Source organism: Piliocolobus tephrosceles, chromosome 15 (genome assembly GCF_002776525.5).
Source record: "Piliocolobus tephrosceles isolate RC106 chromosome 15, ASM277652v3, whole genome shotgun sequence".
NCBI classification, from domain to species: domain Eukaryota; kingdom Metazoa; phylum Chordata; class Mammalia; order Primates; family Cercopithecidae; genus Piliocolobus; species Piliocolobus tephrosceles.
In genome coordinates, this window is record NC_045448.1 from 90129596 (window position 1) to 90142756 (window position 13161).

At 45.4% G+C, this 13161-nt stretch overlaps 1 protein-coding gene across 1 annotated transcript in view; it reads left to right on the plus strand.

Moving 5' to 3' along the window:
• Positions 1–2368: 2368 nt before the first annotated feature.
• Positions 2369–13161, plus strand: part of RMND5A (required for meiotic nuclear division 5 homolog A) — a 55097-nt gene continuing 44304 nt past the window's right edge. The window contains exon 1 of the mRNA XM_023194877.3: positions 2369–3206. Within this exon, the coding sequence (XP_023050645.1) occupies positions 3065–3206 (142 nt within the window). The 5' untranslated portion in view covers positions 2369–3064. The remainder of the gene's footprint in view (positions 3207–13161) is intronic.

Sequence of the window (13161 nt, forward strand, 5' to 3'; positions counted from 1 at the left end):
GGGAGGCTAAGGTAGGTGGATCACAACGTCAGGGGTTTGAGACCAGCTAAGCCAATATGGTGAAACCCTGTCTCTACTAAAAATACAAAAATTAGCTGGGCGTGGTGGTGTGTGCCTGTAGTCCCAGCTGCTCAGGAGGCTGAGGTAGGAGAATCACTTGAACCCGGGAGGCAGAGGTTGCAGTCAACTGAGATTGCACCACTGCACTCCAGCCTGAGTAACAGAGCAAGACTCCATCTCTTAAAAAAAAAAAAAAAGCTACATGTGGCTGGCTGGTGATTATGGTATTCAAGAGTGCAGGCCTAGGTTCTAGAAGGTGTCACTAGTTAAAGTAAGACTTGTTACTTGAAGAAAGGGAGGATTCGAAAAACAGAATAAAGAAAAGTGTTCCAGGAGAAGACAAAGTATGAATGAGCTGTACTCAAGTCATACCGAGGGTAGAACAGTGCTTCATGCCTGGATAGGGGTTTGTGCTGTGTTGCAACACTGGGCAGACCACATCCTTGAGAGAGGATCTGAAGCTGTCGGTAATGAGGAGTCACTGATTATTTGAGATCAGTGGATTATCATGGCTCTTACCTTGTGCCAGGCATTTTGTTGAGTGCCTTAAATGGAATATTTCATACTATAACAACCCTTTAAAGAAAAAAAAAAAAAGACTGAGAAAAGGGTGACTGAGCTTATCAAGGAGATCCTTGAAGAAAAGGGAGGAATAAACATAGATTTGTCTAGGCAGCTTGGCAGGGAAAGAAATGAGTGCTTGAGGAGGATTAAATGAAGGTTCCTCCCCCAGGTAGGTCAAACCCATTTGGGCTGAAAGCAGAAAGGAAGAACCTACTGCAGAGAAAGAGGGGGAAGATCTGGACAGGGGTGAAAGGCAGCCCGCAGGCCTTAATGGCTGTCCTGGAAAGGGAGAAGGGGTTCCTGGTCCTTTGGGTACATGAGAATGTTCACAAAATGGATGATACACAGCAATACTTGGAAAAGAGTGACAGAGGTTGCTGGAGCTGTATTTTTTTTTTTTTTTTTTTTTTTTTTAATCTGTGAAGTAAGAATCAGAGACATCTGCCAAGAAAAGAGGGAAGAAAGAAAAATGGGGTGAGTGTGGAGAAGGGAGATCTGAAATAACATCATTGGGGGTTGCCCTAATAATGACTACCACCACCTTTATCATGTGGTTTTCCTGAGCCTATTATGGGTATTTACATATATTATCTCCTTTATCTCACAATTTAGTTAAGTATTATTAATTTCAATTATTTCTCAGTTATACGGAAGTTAAGGCTCAAAAACGTTACCACTTTCATTTTAAAAAAAGGATTGCCTACCACCTCATGCCAGGGGCTGTTCTAGGCAAAAAACTCAGGCAAGGGGCCTGCCTTCATGGTTTTATGTAAGTGGTGCAGACAGAAAAATAAAACATCAGATCATTTCAGAGTTTACGTGGTGTGGAAATAATAAAATGTGTTATGGTATTAACGGTGCGGAGGAAGTACATTAGTGTGGTCAGCCAGGGGAGGACCCTGTAAGGGGACAAGTGAGCTGAGAACTTTAGGATGAAAAAGGCAGGAGGAAGAGTTTTCTGGGCCAAGGAAAGGGCAAGTGCAGAGGCCCTGAGTCACGAACTAGCTAGGCTCCTTAAGAAATGCAAAGGTAGTGCAGCCGACCATGATCAAGGAGGTCTAGGCCAAGGCTGGAGACGCCATAGCAAGTTATTGTGAGGATTTACCCAAGGGGGCAAAGCCGATCCGATCCGATAGCATAAGGCTTCCTAGGGAGCAAGGACCAGGCTGCCGGGCTCTCCAGCGCGTGTTCTTTCCACCCGGCTAAGCTGCCCGGCACATGGCTCTGGGGCGAGGCCACCGTCAGGAGAGGTTCCCGGCCAAGGGGCCAAAGGGCCCGCGGGGGATGGGGACATGACTTCCTGGGTGTCGCAAGCCCGGGGTAGCGCTGACAGCCGGCGCGGGCCTTTCGCCAGCAGCAAGCGGCTCCCCTCGCCCAGGCCTGATCATCCCCGCCTTTAATTCCCATTGGCGCCCCAACCCGCCGCAGCACCAGCCCGGGCGGCCTGGCTTGGTTTTTCATCCCGGGAGGTGGATCCGTCGCCCAAGAGTTCGGAATGACGGTACCCCTTTCCCTTAAGAGGGATGAGGAGACGAAATAAATTGGGGTCAGGGCGACGTCCTATGGAAAACAGCCCTTTGTATTTTTGCCTGGTTTTCCCCTATGGCTTTCCAGATCGGTACGCTCTCCAAGTTACCCCCTCCAACAGCGAGCCCGTTGGTTTGGCCCCTCAGCCTGGATTGGCTGAAGGCTTACGCCTCGGCGAGGGATTGGTTTCTTAACACTTCCCGCGCCCATTGGTTGGGTTTCCCCACTTCTGGGCGGAGTGGTGAAGGCCGGTTTCCGCCCCCTTGTTTACGGAGAGCGTAGTTGTAGCGCTCTCTGAGCGCTGGGGCTGTCTCTAAAGTTACCTATTTAGCTTCTCAGGCCAATTGGGGCCTCGCTCCACCCTCGCCCTCTCCCTCGCACGCCTTTCGCGCGGTACGGCCCACACCTTTAGAGCAGCGGCGCGTGTGGGCGCCCGTCGCATTCCCCCGCCCGCTCTCCCCGGGTCGTCCCCCACCCGAGGGTGCGCTTGGTACGGCCCGCGCCGCCTCCTTTCCTCGCCCGGGTGGCCATCCCCTTCCCCCCAGTCGGCAGCGCTTGGTGCCGCCCGGGAGAACCAGGTCATCAGTCGGTTCCCGTGAAAACAAAAACAATCGGCCGCGCCGCTGCGGGTACCCTAACGTCGCGAGCGGGGCCCGGAAACGCGGGGCCGGGTGGAGCGAGCGAACGGGAGCAGCGGCGACGCGCCGCGGGGCCAGGGCGCCATGGGGCAGGCGGGCTCCGGCTGCGCGGGGCTCCCCCGGCGCCGCGGCTAGTGCGCCCGCCGCTTCGGCCGCCCTCAGCCTCCCGCGCCGCCCGCTTGGGCGACGAGGAGCAGGACGCGGCCTCGGCGGGGCTCGGGCCGAACGGCTGTGGACACCCGGGCGCCGAGGAACCGAGCGCCGCAGCCTCCGGCATGGATCAGTGCGTGACGGTGGAGCGCGAGCTGGAGAAGGTGCTGCACAAGTTCTCGGGCTACGGGCAGCTGTGCGAGCGCGGCCTGGAGGAGCTCATCGACTACACCGGCGGCCTCAAGCACGAGATCCTGCAGAGCCACGGTAGGGCGGCCCGCGTGGGCGCGCGGTGCAAGGCCCATCGCCCGAGTCCCGGCCCCGGCCCCGGCCCCGCGGCGAGAACCCCTCACCCACCCTCGCACCTCTGGCCCGGCCCTCGCCTCCCCTGGGGCGCGGAGGCCCCCAGACCCCTGAGACTTTTTCTCCTCTTTTCGCCCGATTTACCTCGAACCTGCCGCGACTTCGCTGTTAATTCAGAAGGAGCGCGAACCACCCGGAAACCCGGCCAGGAGGTGCGGGCTCCAGTCCGGATAAACGTGGGTGTGGGGGCCGCCTACCGCACCTGCAAATTGCCGCCCCCCCGAGTGGGCGCCCCTCGTTCCCCGCCCCCAGCCGGCCCCGAGAGTCTCACGCGGTGCCCGCGGCGCGGTCCTGCGGGCCGTGCGCGAATCGCCTGGGACCCCAGGTTCTGAGTCATGAGGGCAGTGCAGGCGGCCCCCTTTCCCCTCTGTGCCGCCGCGAATCCTTGGCCTGGGGACTTCGTTTCTTCGTCTTATTTTGGAAAGTCGAGCGTTATTCTTAGCTGTGGGTTAACAACAGCCGCTCCTGCAACTTCATGATTTGGCTGCTGTGTGGACGCAGCTCCTAACTCCGCAGCGGCTCTGACATGGTTCCTTGGAAACCAGCTCAATCAAACCCTTCTGTTCTCCTAGTGTACCTTCTGATGACACTGAGGAGGAACGGGCGACGTTTGCCCAAGTAAATTGTGCACATGTTGCTGGTTACTTGCTTTGTCTGGTCAAGTTCTTTCAAAAAAAAAAAAGTAAACTTTCCTATAGAAGGTGTTTCACCTAGATTTTATTTTTTTATTGCCCCAAGCCCTGAGGACAAGTACTTTTAAAGGCTTGGTTTTCTTACACTTAAAAAGTCACAGCGATGATTCCTCTTGATCAAGAAGTAAAGGACTTATTTAATGGGTTTATTAAAGAGGCTGAGGGGGCTTCTCAGCTTGTGGACTGAACAGAAATTTATGTGAAGGACGGTTTGGTAGCTGGGGGAAGATGCAGATTATTTGTGGCAGGTAAGATGAGGGCAGTGGCGTTAGCTGAGTGTCTCTCCCCTCCTCCTTCGTTTTTTCACACTTTATTTTCCCAGACTGCATTTCAGTTGAGGATGGGTGCTGGTCCATGGGAAAGGAGTCTTACAGCAACTTCTCGTTCTGGGCACTGCAGTCATTTTTGAACTCCAGGAAGGAAGCAAACCTGCAGTCATAGTGGATGAGATATTAATATGGAAAAACCATACTAATTCTCATAGGAGTTGCAATACTCCTATTGTATGGAAAAATGAGCAGACCTTGGTGGCTGCCTGTGAAGGGAAATTTGACGTGGCGATGATGATATAGTTCATAGATACAGGGAAGTGAAGGTGGAATGGGACAGGAATCCTGGGAAGACTTTGAATTTGGTTTTGGACATGTGAGGTAAGGTTGAGGGCTCTCATATTTACTGGTGGCTGAAGATGCATAGGTCTAAGACTGTTTTCTGATGTCATTTCTAGGAGGACAGTGGAGGAGATCACTTAGATTGCACAGAAGAAAGACTGGGGTCTAACGACAGTCTTGAATTTCCCTTGGCGAGTGGAGAGCCAAGGCTGGATAGAGCCAGGAGAAACCGAAAAGGGTGAGGGCTTAGAAAAGGAGAAGTTGGTCAGCTTTTATTTGGCTATTGGGAGTCAGTAACCCTCTGTGCTTGCAGTTTCATAGAATTGCTAAGACAAGCCAGCTACTGGGGGTTAAGAAGAAAAATGTGATGTGAACCGAGGTGTGGGAAATCAGTACAGCGGTGGGAGATATTCCCTCTGTGCTGCCGGCCCCGCCAAGGAACCAGTGGAGGAAGAGAATGAAGGGCCTAGACTTGGAGAGGTGGAAGGAACATTTCCTTTGTAGGGACCAGGTCATAGGCAGAGTTTGAGAGGAAAATGATGGAACAAAAAGTACCTTTCTTCCATGATAGAGGATGTAAGTTGAAGGGGGATGTGATTGTGAGCTTTGTTTTAGAAAATTTAGGGCCAGTCTCAAATGGATAAAATGATGGTGAGGAATTGTTGAGGCAAGAATTTGTTTTTGACCTCTTCACTGGGTACTAGGGAACTTTTCTCAGAATTTATGGTCCGAGGGGTGTTGGCCACAGTATGCTATGCTGTTAAAAACAGTCTGAGTTGGTGAGTTTGTGTGTTCCTTTTTCAGCCTAATTTTTCCCCCTTGTCTACCAAATCGCTAGTCTTATATTGGTATCTCTTTGATTTCCTTTAATTCTTCAATAATAGGATTAAGTGACTAAAGGTAGTTTAGTTTTAGCTAAAACTTAGTAAAAACGTGAAAGAAATTAAATACCACAAGTGTCAGGTCTAGTTTCCCAAATAAAATCTTTCTTCTTTTGGTGTTCTTTTGTGTGAAAATAAACATCATTTTTTGGCATCTGGGCTATTGTATTTTTGAAAACAGGTGATTTCTAAATTAAAGTTCTCGGCAGGTGATGTAGTAGATATTACGTTGAAACTTAAATATACCCTTCTCAAAGGTATTTCACTGAAAACTGAGTTTGGAACCCTATTTTCAAGTTTAAAGGGAAGATTTTAGGGCTTCTGAATATACCTGTCTGGGCAAATGATCCCAGTAACCTGAGAGGCTCTAACTGGGACCCCTTTGTCAGGACTTCAGACCTCATTCTCTGATATTACATGTGGTAATCTTGCAACAATCTGGTGTGAATAAAACAGAATTTTTGAGGACGATATGGAACACATCATTGCATCATACTAGTGAATGACTGTTGCAGAAGCATCCTTTAGCTAACGTAAAGGGGGATTGGTTCAGTTTCTGAGGATGAATGTTTTATGTTAAAAATGTTTTTTCCTCTCTAAAGTTGTGAGCAGACAGCTATATACTAAATGAGCTGTTAGGATAGTTTGTGATGGAAACTGATCTTACATAAATAGAGTTTAGTTAGATAGTCCTGCAGTGAGCCCTAAAATTTATCAGGTGGTCTAAATCACCTTTAAGTAGGCTGAAAATCTTTCACATAAAATTTCTCTCATTAATCTTTTTTAAATGAAAGTTTCTTAGTGCAAATACCCTTGGGGGAATGAGGGTAGTATGGGCTGGTCTCTCATACCTGGGTGAATTGGTTTGTGCTGTCCTGTTTAATCCACCTCTGGCCAAATCCATCAGCCTCAGAACAGAATTTTTTTTTTTTTTTTAAATGGGGTTGTGCTGGTATCAGGCTTGCAGCAGAGAACAATAATGGAATATAAGGCTCTAAGAGGGAAGTGCAGGCTTTGACTTGGTGCCATAGCCAGTTAGGGAATATTGGTGGTTCAGGGACAACATAGGTGTAATAGAAATATGAAGAAGCAATAAGAACCAGGGAGAATATTGAAGAGCTGTGTCAAGGCCCAAACCATTCCTCTCCCTGGAGATTGATTGACTCTAGACTTCATGCCTTTGGAATTAGAAACCTTAGGGTGGTAGATAGGAGGGTGGGGAGTGAGCCAGAGCCTGCAGTGAGGTGCCCAAGGTAAAAGGAATAAAGATCACAACTTCTGTCATTTAGTTGTGTCATCCTTTCAGTGAGGGTTTCCCTGTGAGCACAAAGTTTGGTCTAAGGTTCATTGTGGTTAATGTAGGCTGGTGGTCATTCCCAGTGTGCCTCGATCTAATTTGTATAGTGCACTGGTGCTTCTAAAACTTCACTCATACACATGTGCACTCTTACTTTTCAGATGGACTAACGATTTTACTTAAGTAGATTTATTTTAGGCGATGATATTTGTGTAGTCCTACATGTGGTGTGTAGGTATTAGGTATAATACACTACATGTTAAAATAAATTCATAACCATTTAAATATTAGATTACATACTAGCTAAAATTACCATTTGCATCAGTGATATGGGACCCACGCTTTGGATAACTCTGAGTTAACAGGGTTAGCTACTGTATGGTTAAATTTTGGTGATTTGATTTGTGATTATATGCCTTTTAGCATTTTTTTCCTATTGGCAAATTTATGTTGTTTCCCATTAGCACCACTGTGGTGGAAGGGAAAAACAGAAAAGAACTATTTATCATGTTTTGCTGGTATTCTGAATTCATACTTTGTGAAAGAAAATTAGGCAGAAACAGTTGGTAATGGTTTCAGGACATGTTTAAAGTATACTTGGGAAAATTGCAGTTTTTGTAAGAGTAAGGGACATGCAGTATTTTTTTCTGATTATTTTTAGACTATTATTTAACGGAGTTCTAATGTGGTTTCTGAAAGTGACTTTCGAGGAATTTTCTAAATTTAAAATGCATTTATTAATTTTTAGTAGGTCATACATTCAAATGGTATCCATTCAAACAATGAAAAAGATAACCCAGTAAATAGTACATTCAAATGGTATAAACTCAAATGATAAAAAGGACACCCAGTGAAAAATCTTTCTACTCTTGTTCCTGGACCACCTGGTTGCCCACTTCACAGACATAAATGCCAGTTTCCAGAAAAAAAAATTTCATTGTTGTTTTTTGAGACAGCCTCCCTCTGTCACCCAGGCTGGAGTGCATGGTGTAATCTCAGCTCACTGCAACTTCCGCCTCCTGCTTCAAGCAATTCTCCTGCCTCAGCCTCCCAAGTAGCTGGGATTACAGGCGCCCACCACCACGCCTGGTTAATTTTTGTATTTTTAGTAAAGACAGGGTTTCAACATGTGGTTCAGGCTGGTCTTGAACTCCTGACCTCAAGCAATCCACCTGCCTCGGCCTCCCAAAGTGTAGGGATTACAGACGTGACCCATCACGCCTGACCTCCAGAAAAAATTTTGAAAGAATCCAGTGAAATGACGATTTGTCACTTTTCATTTTTGCTTTAAGGAATCGGATATGTATTTCCATTTACTATGATTAAGGCTTAGTGTTATCTCACTTTGCAAGTTGGTAAAGATGTCTTCATCTGTGGGAGTGATCAACATATACTCTATTGGCACCTAAAACTCCTTTGGTGTATGTGTATTTTGTGACTTTTAGTAGTAAAACTCATGTAAACCATAACTCCTACCCGTATCTCTTTGTTGAATCAAAGAGACTGTTGAAAATTTGGTTACCAGTTGGAGAACTGGTTTCTTTTTAAAAATGTGGGGGTAACAAATGAGAAGGTAAGTAGGCAAGTAAACATGAAAAAAAAAAAAATCTTGTGGAGGTCACATTTTTAACTCATCGCTGTGGCATGATACTGCATCAGGACATGGAAACCAGAGGTTGAGGGTCGCATATTAGGTATAATCTTCCACTCTAAAATTTGGATTGTGTATATTATATATATGTGTTGAAAAGTGTGCTTATTTGTATATATGAATGATCTGTGCTTTTTCAGAGCTGACCAGTGTTGAATATATTGTTTTGAATGAAAGTAAATGTATTATATCAGGGCTTGGTAGACTAGTAGCTTGTTTACCTTTTTAGCCTTATTCTGTGGTGTACATGGAGTAGGCCACATAGCCAGGTTGCCCCTTTGTTACCTAGACTTTTGCTAAATACTGACAAGACACTCTTGAGTCAGTAGTGACTTTGTTTTGAATACAATTTGGTATCTGTGTTTAACATCTAGTCTGGAAAATAGTGTATCAGTAGGTCATAAATAAAAGTTTGGGTGGACATTGTTCAGATATTCTAAGAGAAGAACAGACTGTTGCTCTAGTTATTTAGGCTATTTTAGGTGATAAGAATAAATGGTGAGTATATTGGTGTTTCCTGTTGGGTTTAGAAGTAGATTTAACTTTGTTAGCCATTTTTTTTTTCCAGGCTCACTCTGGAGATAATTAATTCCTTGTTATTGGGCACCTTATTCATTTAGACTGGCAGGTGACATAATAGTTTTCATTAAAATGGAATTTGTTGATGTATAAATAGGCTGAGGTTAGCGCTAGGCTGGCTCCAGGGGCACCAAGGATGTCATCAGGACTGATCTTCTCTTCTGTCAACTGTTGGCTTCATTTTCAGGGAAGTTTTCTTCCCATGGGGTAGAGTTGACCAATGAAGCTCAAAAGACAGGAACATGGCTATTTTGTTGAAGATACTCCAGAGAGTACCTTTATTATTCTGTTTTGGATTCTCTCCCTGAATCAGTAATTGGGGCCAGGGAGCCAGATCTTCTGGCCACCTTGAGCTGTGCTCACCCCCTCAGGAGATATATGGCCTTATGATACACTGTTCATCAGGTAGAGAAGAGACAGTTCTAGAAAGGAACACTTAAACCCAAACAGAGTAATATATGTCTATTACAGTGGAACAGCTACATGTTATATCAGTAACATTCTCTGAGATGTTTTCCTGAGTAGTCTCGCCTTCTCAGCTTTTGCCTTGCCTCCTAACTATAATGTTCATATAATTCAAGTAGTGAGTTGTTAGTATGACTTAATCTGTAGACTAGAGAATACAACTTGGTTCATATTCCTCTTGGGAACTTTTTTGAAGTTACTTTAATGCTTGACATGGTAAAGTTATTTTCCTAAAGTTATTTTATTTCTAAAGTAAACTCTGGATAATAACATTGGTAAGGAGAAACTTGCCAACACTTCTTTGATACTATTATACGACAGCTGATAGAGAAGTTTCTGTTGTTTTCATGTCTTAGTCTCTTAGTCTTTAGGATGGTGAAAATGGTGTTTTAGCAAACTGTTCACTTGGAATATTAAAACTAACTTATTTTTATTTAGGGCCCTGCTTCTTCATCTGCAAGGCTTCTGAAGTCTTTGAAAACGATCCAAAAATGCAGTTTAGGGAGAAAATTGTGGAGGGCTGGCTCTGAGCTATGTGTACTTGGAGACCCATGGTACTTCCAGGAGATGATGCTCTCTAACTGGCCGTTTCCTTGAAAGCTCTAAGAGTAGCAGAAACTTCTGGCCATTCTCTTTAGATTAGATGTTAGCTCAAAAAACAAAGACTAGACTATCTGGCAGGACTCGAGGATTTTGAGAAATGCAGTATGCTTTCACCTTATGTGGGTGTGGTGGTTGTGTGGCTGAGCTCAAAATGGTTGTTTGGGAATGTCGTTTGGGGAGGACATAGGCTTATATTACCAAGTCTATCTCCACTTAAGATGGAAGCCTGGATGGTGATTTCTTCTGTTACGGGGGCACAATGTAGTGTCAGGCGGTGTGTTATTTCTGATGAGTTTGTTGTATCTGCAGAATTCATATAGGTTTAATTCATCTTATTGATACATGAAGACATTTGGGAGGAGATGAGGAAATAATCTTTTAAAAGAAATGTTATTCATGGCCCTGGTCCTCCAGGAACTTGGAGGCTAGTTGAGAAGATGAGTCTGTACTTGTGGAGTAGTACCTAAACTTTTGACCCTGGGCCCAGGAGGTCTGGGTTTGAATCCTTGCACTGCCAGTTTACTGGTTCTACAACCTTTTTGTTTTTTTTTTTTTTTTTTTGAGACAGTCTTACTCTGTCACCTAGGCTGGAGTGCAGTGGTGTGTGATCTCAGCTCACTGCAACCTCTGCCTCCCGGGTTCAAGCGATTCATGTGTTCCCAAGTAGCTGGGATTACAGGTGTGCACAATGCACAGCTAATTTTTGTATTTTTAGTAGCGACGGGGTTTCATCATGTTGGCCAGGCTGGTCTGGAACTCCTGGGCTCAAGTGATCCACCTGTCTCCGCCTCCCAAAGTGCTGGGATTACAGGCGTGAGCCACTGCACCCAGCCTGATCCTACAATCTTGCTTAGCCAGTTTTTCCTTCAGTTAACTGACATCACAGAGTTATGAGAATGAAATAGATAATAGATGTGAACTGGCTTTGGAATTTATAAAACAGGGTAGACGTGTTATTTATAAAGTCTGTGCCTTAAGTAGTGTTAAGCACTTTTTTAATTTTTTTTTTTTGAGGCGGAGTCTCGCTCTGTTGCCCAGGCTGGAGTGCAGTGGCTCCAGCCACAATCTTGGCTCACTGCAACCTCCGCCTCCCGAGTTCAAGCGATTCCCCTACCTCAGTCCCCTGCCTCAGTCCCCCGAGTAGCTGGGATTACGGGCACACGTCACCAGGCCTGGCTAATTTTTTTTTTTTTTTTTTAATTTTAGTAGAGACAAGGTTTCACCATGTTGGCCGGGATGGTCTCGATATCCTGACCTTGTAATCTGCCCACCTTGTCCTCCCAAAGTGCTGGGATTATAGGCGTGAGCTACCACGCCTGGTCCACGCACTGTTTGAAACACTTTGAGTAATATTTAGGTGTCTTTATTACTGGTTTATGTTAAATACCGTTCTGTGCCAAGTGGTCTGATTAACACTGTAAAGAATGCTGAAAAGGTATCAGAAAGAGTCTTTAAGGAACTTAGTTGGAGAGACCAGACTCATATTTGAAAAGGGAAAAAAACAAGACCATGGCACAGTATATAACAGTGCTTCTGGTTAGTACAGACACCAGTGAAGAGAAAGAGCCCTTAGAAAGAACTGCATGGGAGTAGATAGGCATTATTTCAGCTGAACTTTAGATCACCTCATCAGTAGTTATTAATCACCATTTATAGGTAGAACTAAGCAAAATCTTCTAGGATTTACAAAGAACAAGCATTTTCATCCTCTAAGAACTTTGTGTCAGTTAGGGAGATGAGACTGGCATTTTTTTAACAAACACGCAAACAAAAGTAGTGCCCTATAATGCAAGCTTATGTATCTAGGCTAAATGCTACATGAGTGGTGCAGACAAAAAGGGGTGGGATTTAAGACAAGGAGAGACTCTTTTTACCTATGGGAAGTTTTAGTAGCAGAGATTGAATGTGAATAGTAGAAAAAGCAGATGGAGTGCCTGGAGGGGAGGATGGCAAGAACAAAGGTGTAGAGGAGTGAGAGGTGAAGGACCAGATTGCAGGGGAAAGGCGATAAGAGCATTGGAATCAGATTTTGTAAAGCCATGGATACCAAGGAAAGTAGTAGACTGGGAAGATATTGAATTACTTTGGGGTGGGGTGGGGACATTTTGAATAGGGAGGGGACAGGGACATCATCAGAGACCAGTTGTCAGCAATATTTAGGTTGGTTTGGAGTTGGGAGTGAGGTTTGAGTAGAGGCAAGAAGGTTAGTTAGTTAAGGCTAAGTGTCAACCTAGATTTGATGAAATAGGGACCTGTCTTTGGGTACTGGTGGTAGAAATTTAAAGGGACCCATGAAAGGGATCTTCTGAGGGAAGGAATGACCAGGAGTTGGTGCACGGATGGAGTCTGGCAGAGTAGGAGAAAAGGGCAGGAAAAACCAAAGGTTAATCCAAGGTTTTAAGCATGAATGATGGGTAGATCATTATGGAACCAGGTAGAAAATAGAAAGTTTAGGAGAGGGGAAGGTAGAAATCTGAGTTGGATTTTGTTTTTGTTTTTGTTTTTGTTTTGGGTGGGGGGAGCAGGTGGAGGGGGCATCTCACTGTGTGGCCCAGACTAGATTGTAGTGTCTTGGCTCACCACAGTCTCTGCCTGCTGGGTTCAAGTGATTCTCCTGCCTCAGCCTCCCGAATAGCTGGGATTACAGGTGTGCGCCACTACCACCTGGCTGATTTTTGTAGTTTTAGTGGAGATGGGGTTTCACCGTGTTGGCCAGGCTGGTCTTGAACTCCTGACCTCAAATGATCCACCCGCCTCGGCCCCCCAGAGTGCTGGAATTACAGGCATGAGCTACCGCACCCGGCCTGAGTTTGATTTTTAAATATGAAATCCAGATTCCAATGCTACAGGAAATCTAATATGGTTCCACCATTCATTTCAGAGATAAATGAGATGCCTAGAGATTAAGTCTTTATACTTGGAATTTGAAGGGAGTGAACAGGTTCTCTAAAATGTGACTGTCACAGACGTATGTTTAAAATCTCATCCCAGCACTTTGGGAGGCTGAGACGGGCGGATCACGAGGTCAGGAGATCGAGACCATCCTGGCTAACACGGTGAAACCCCATCTCTACTAAAAA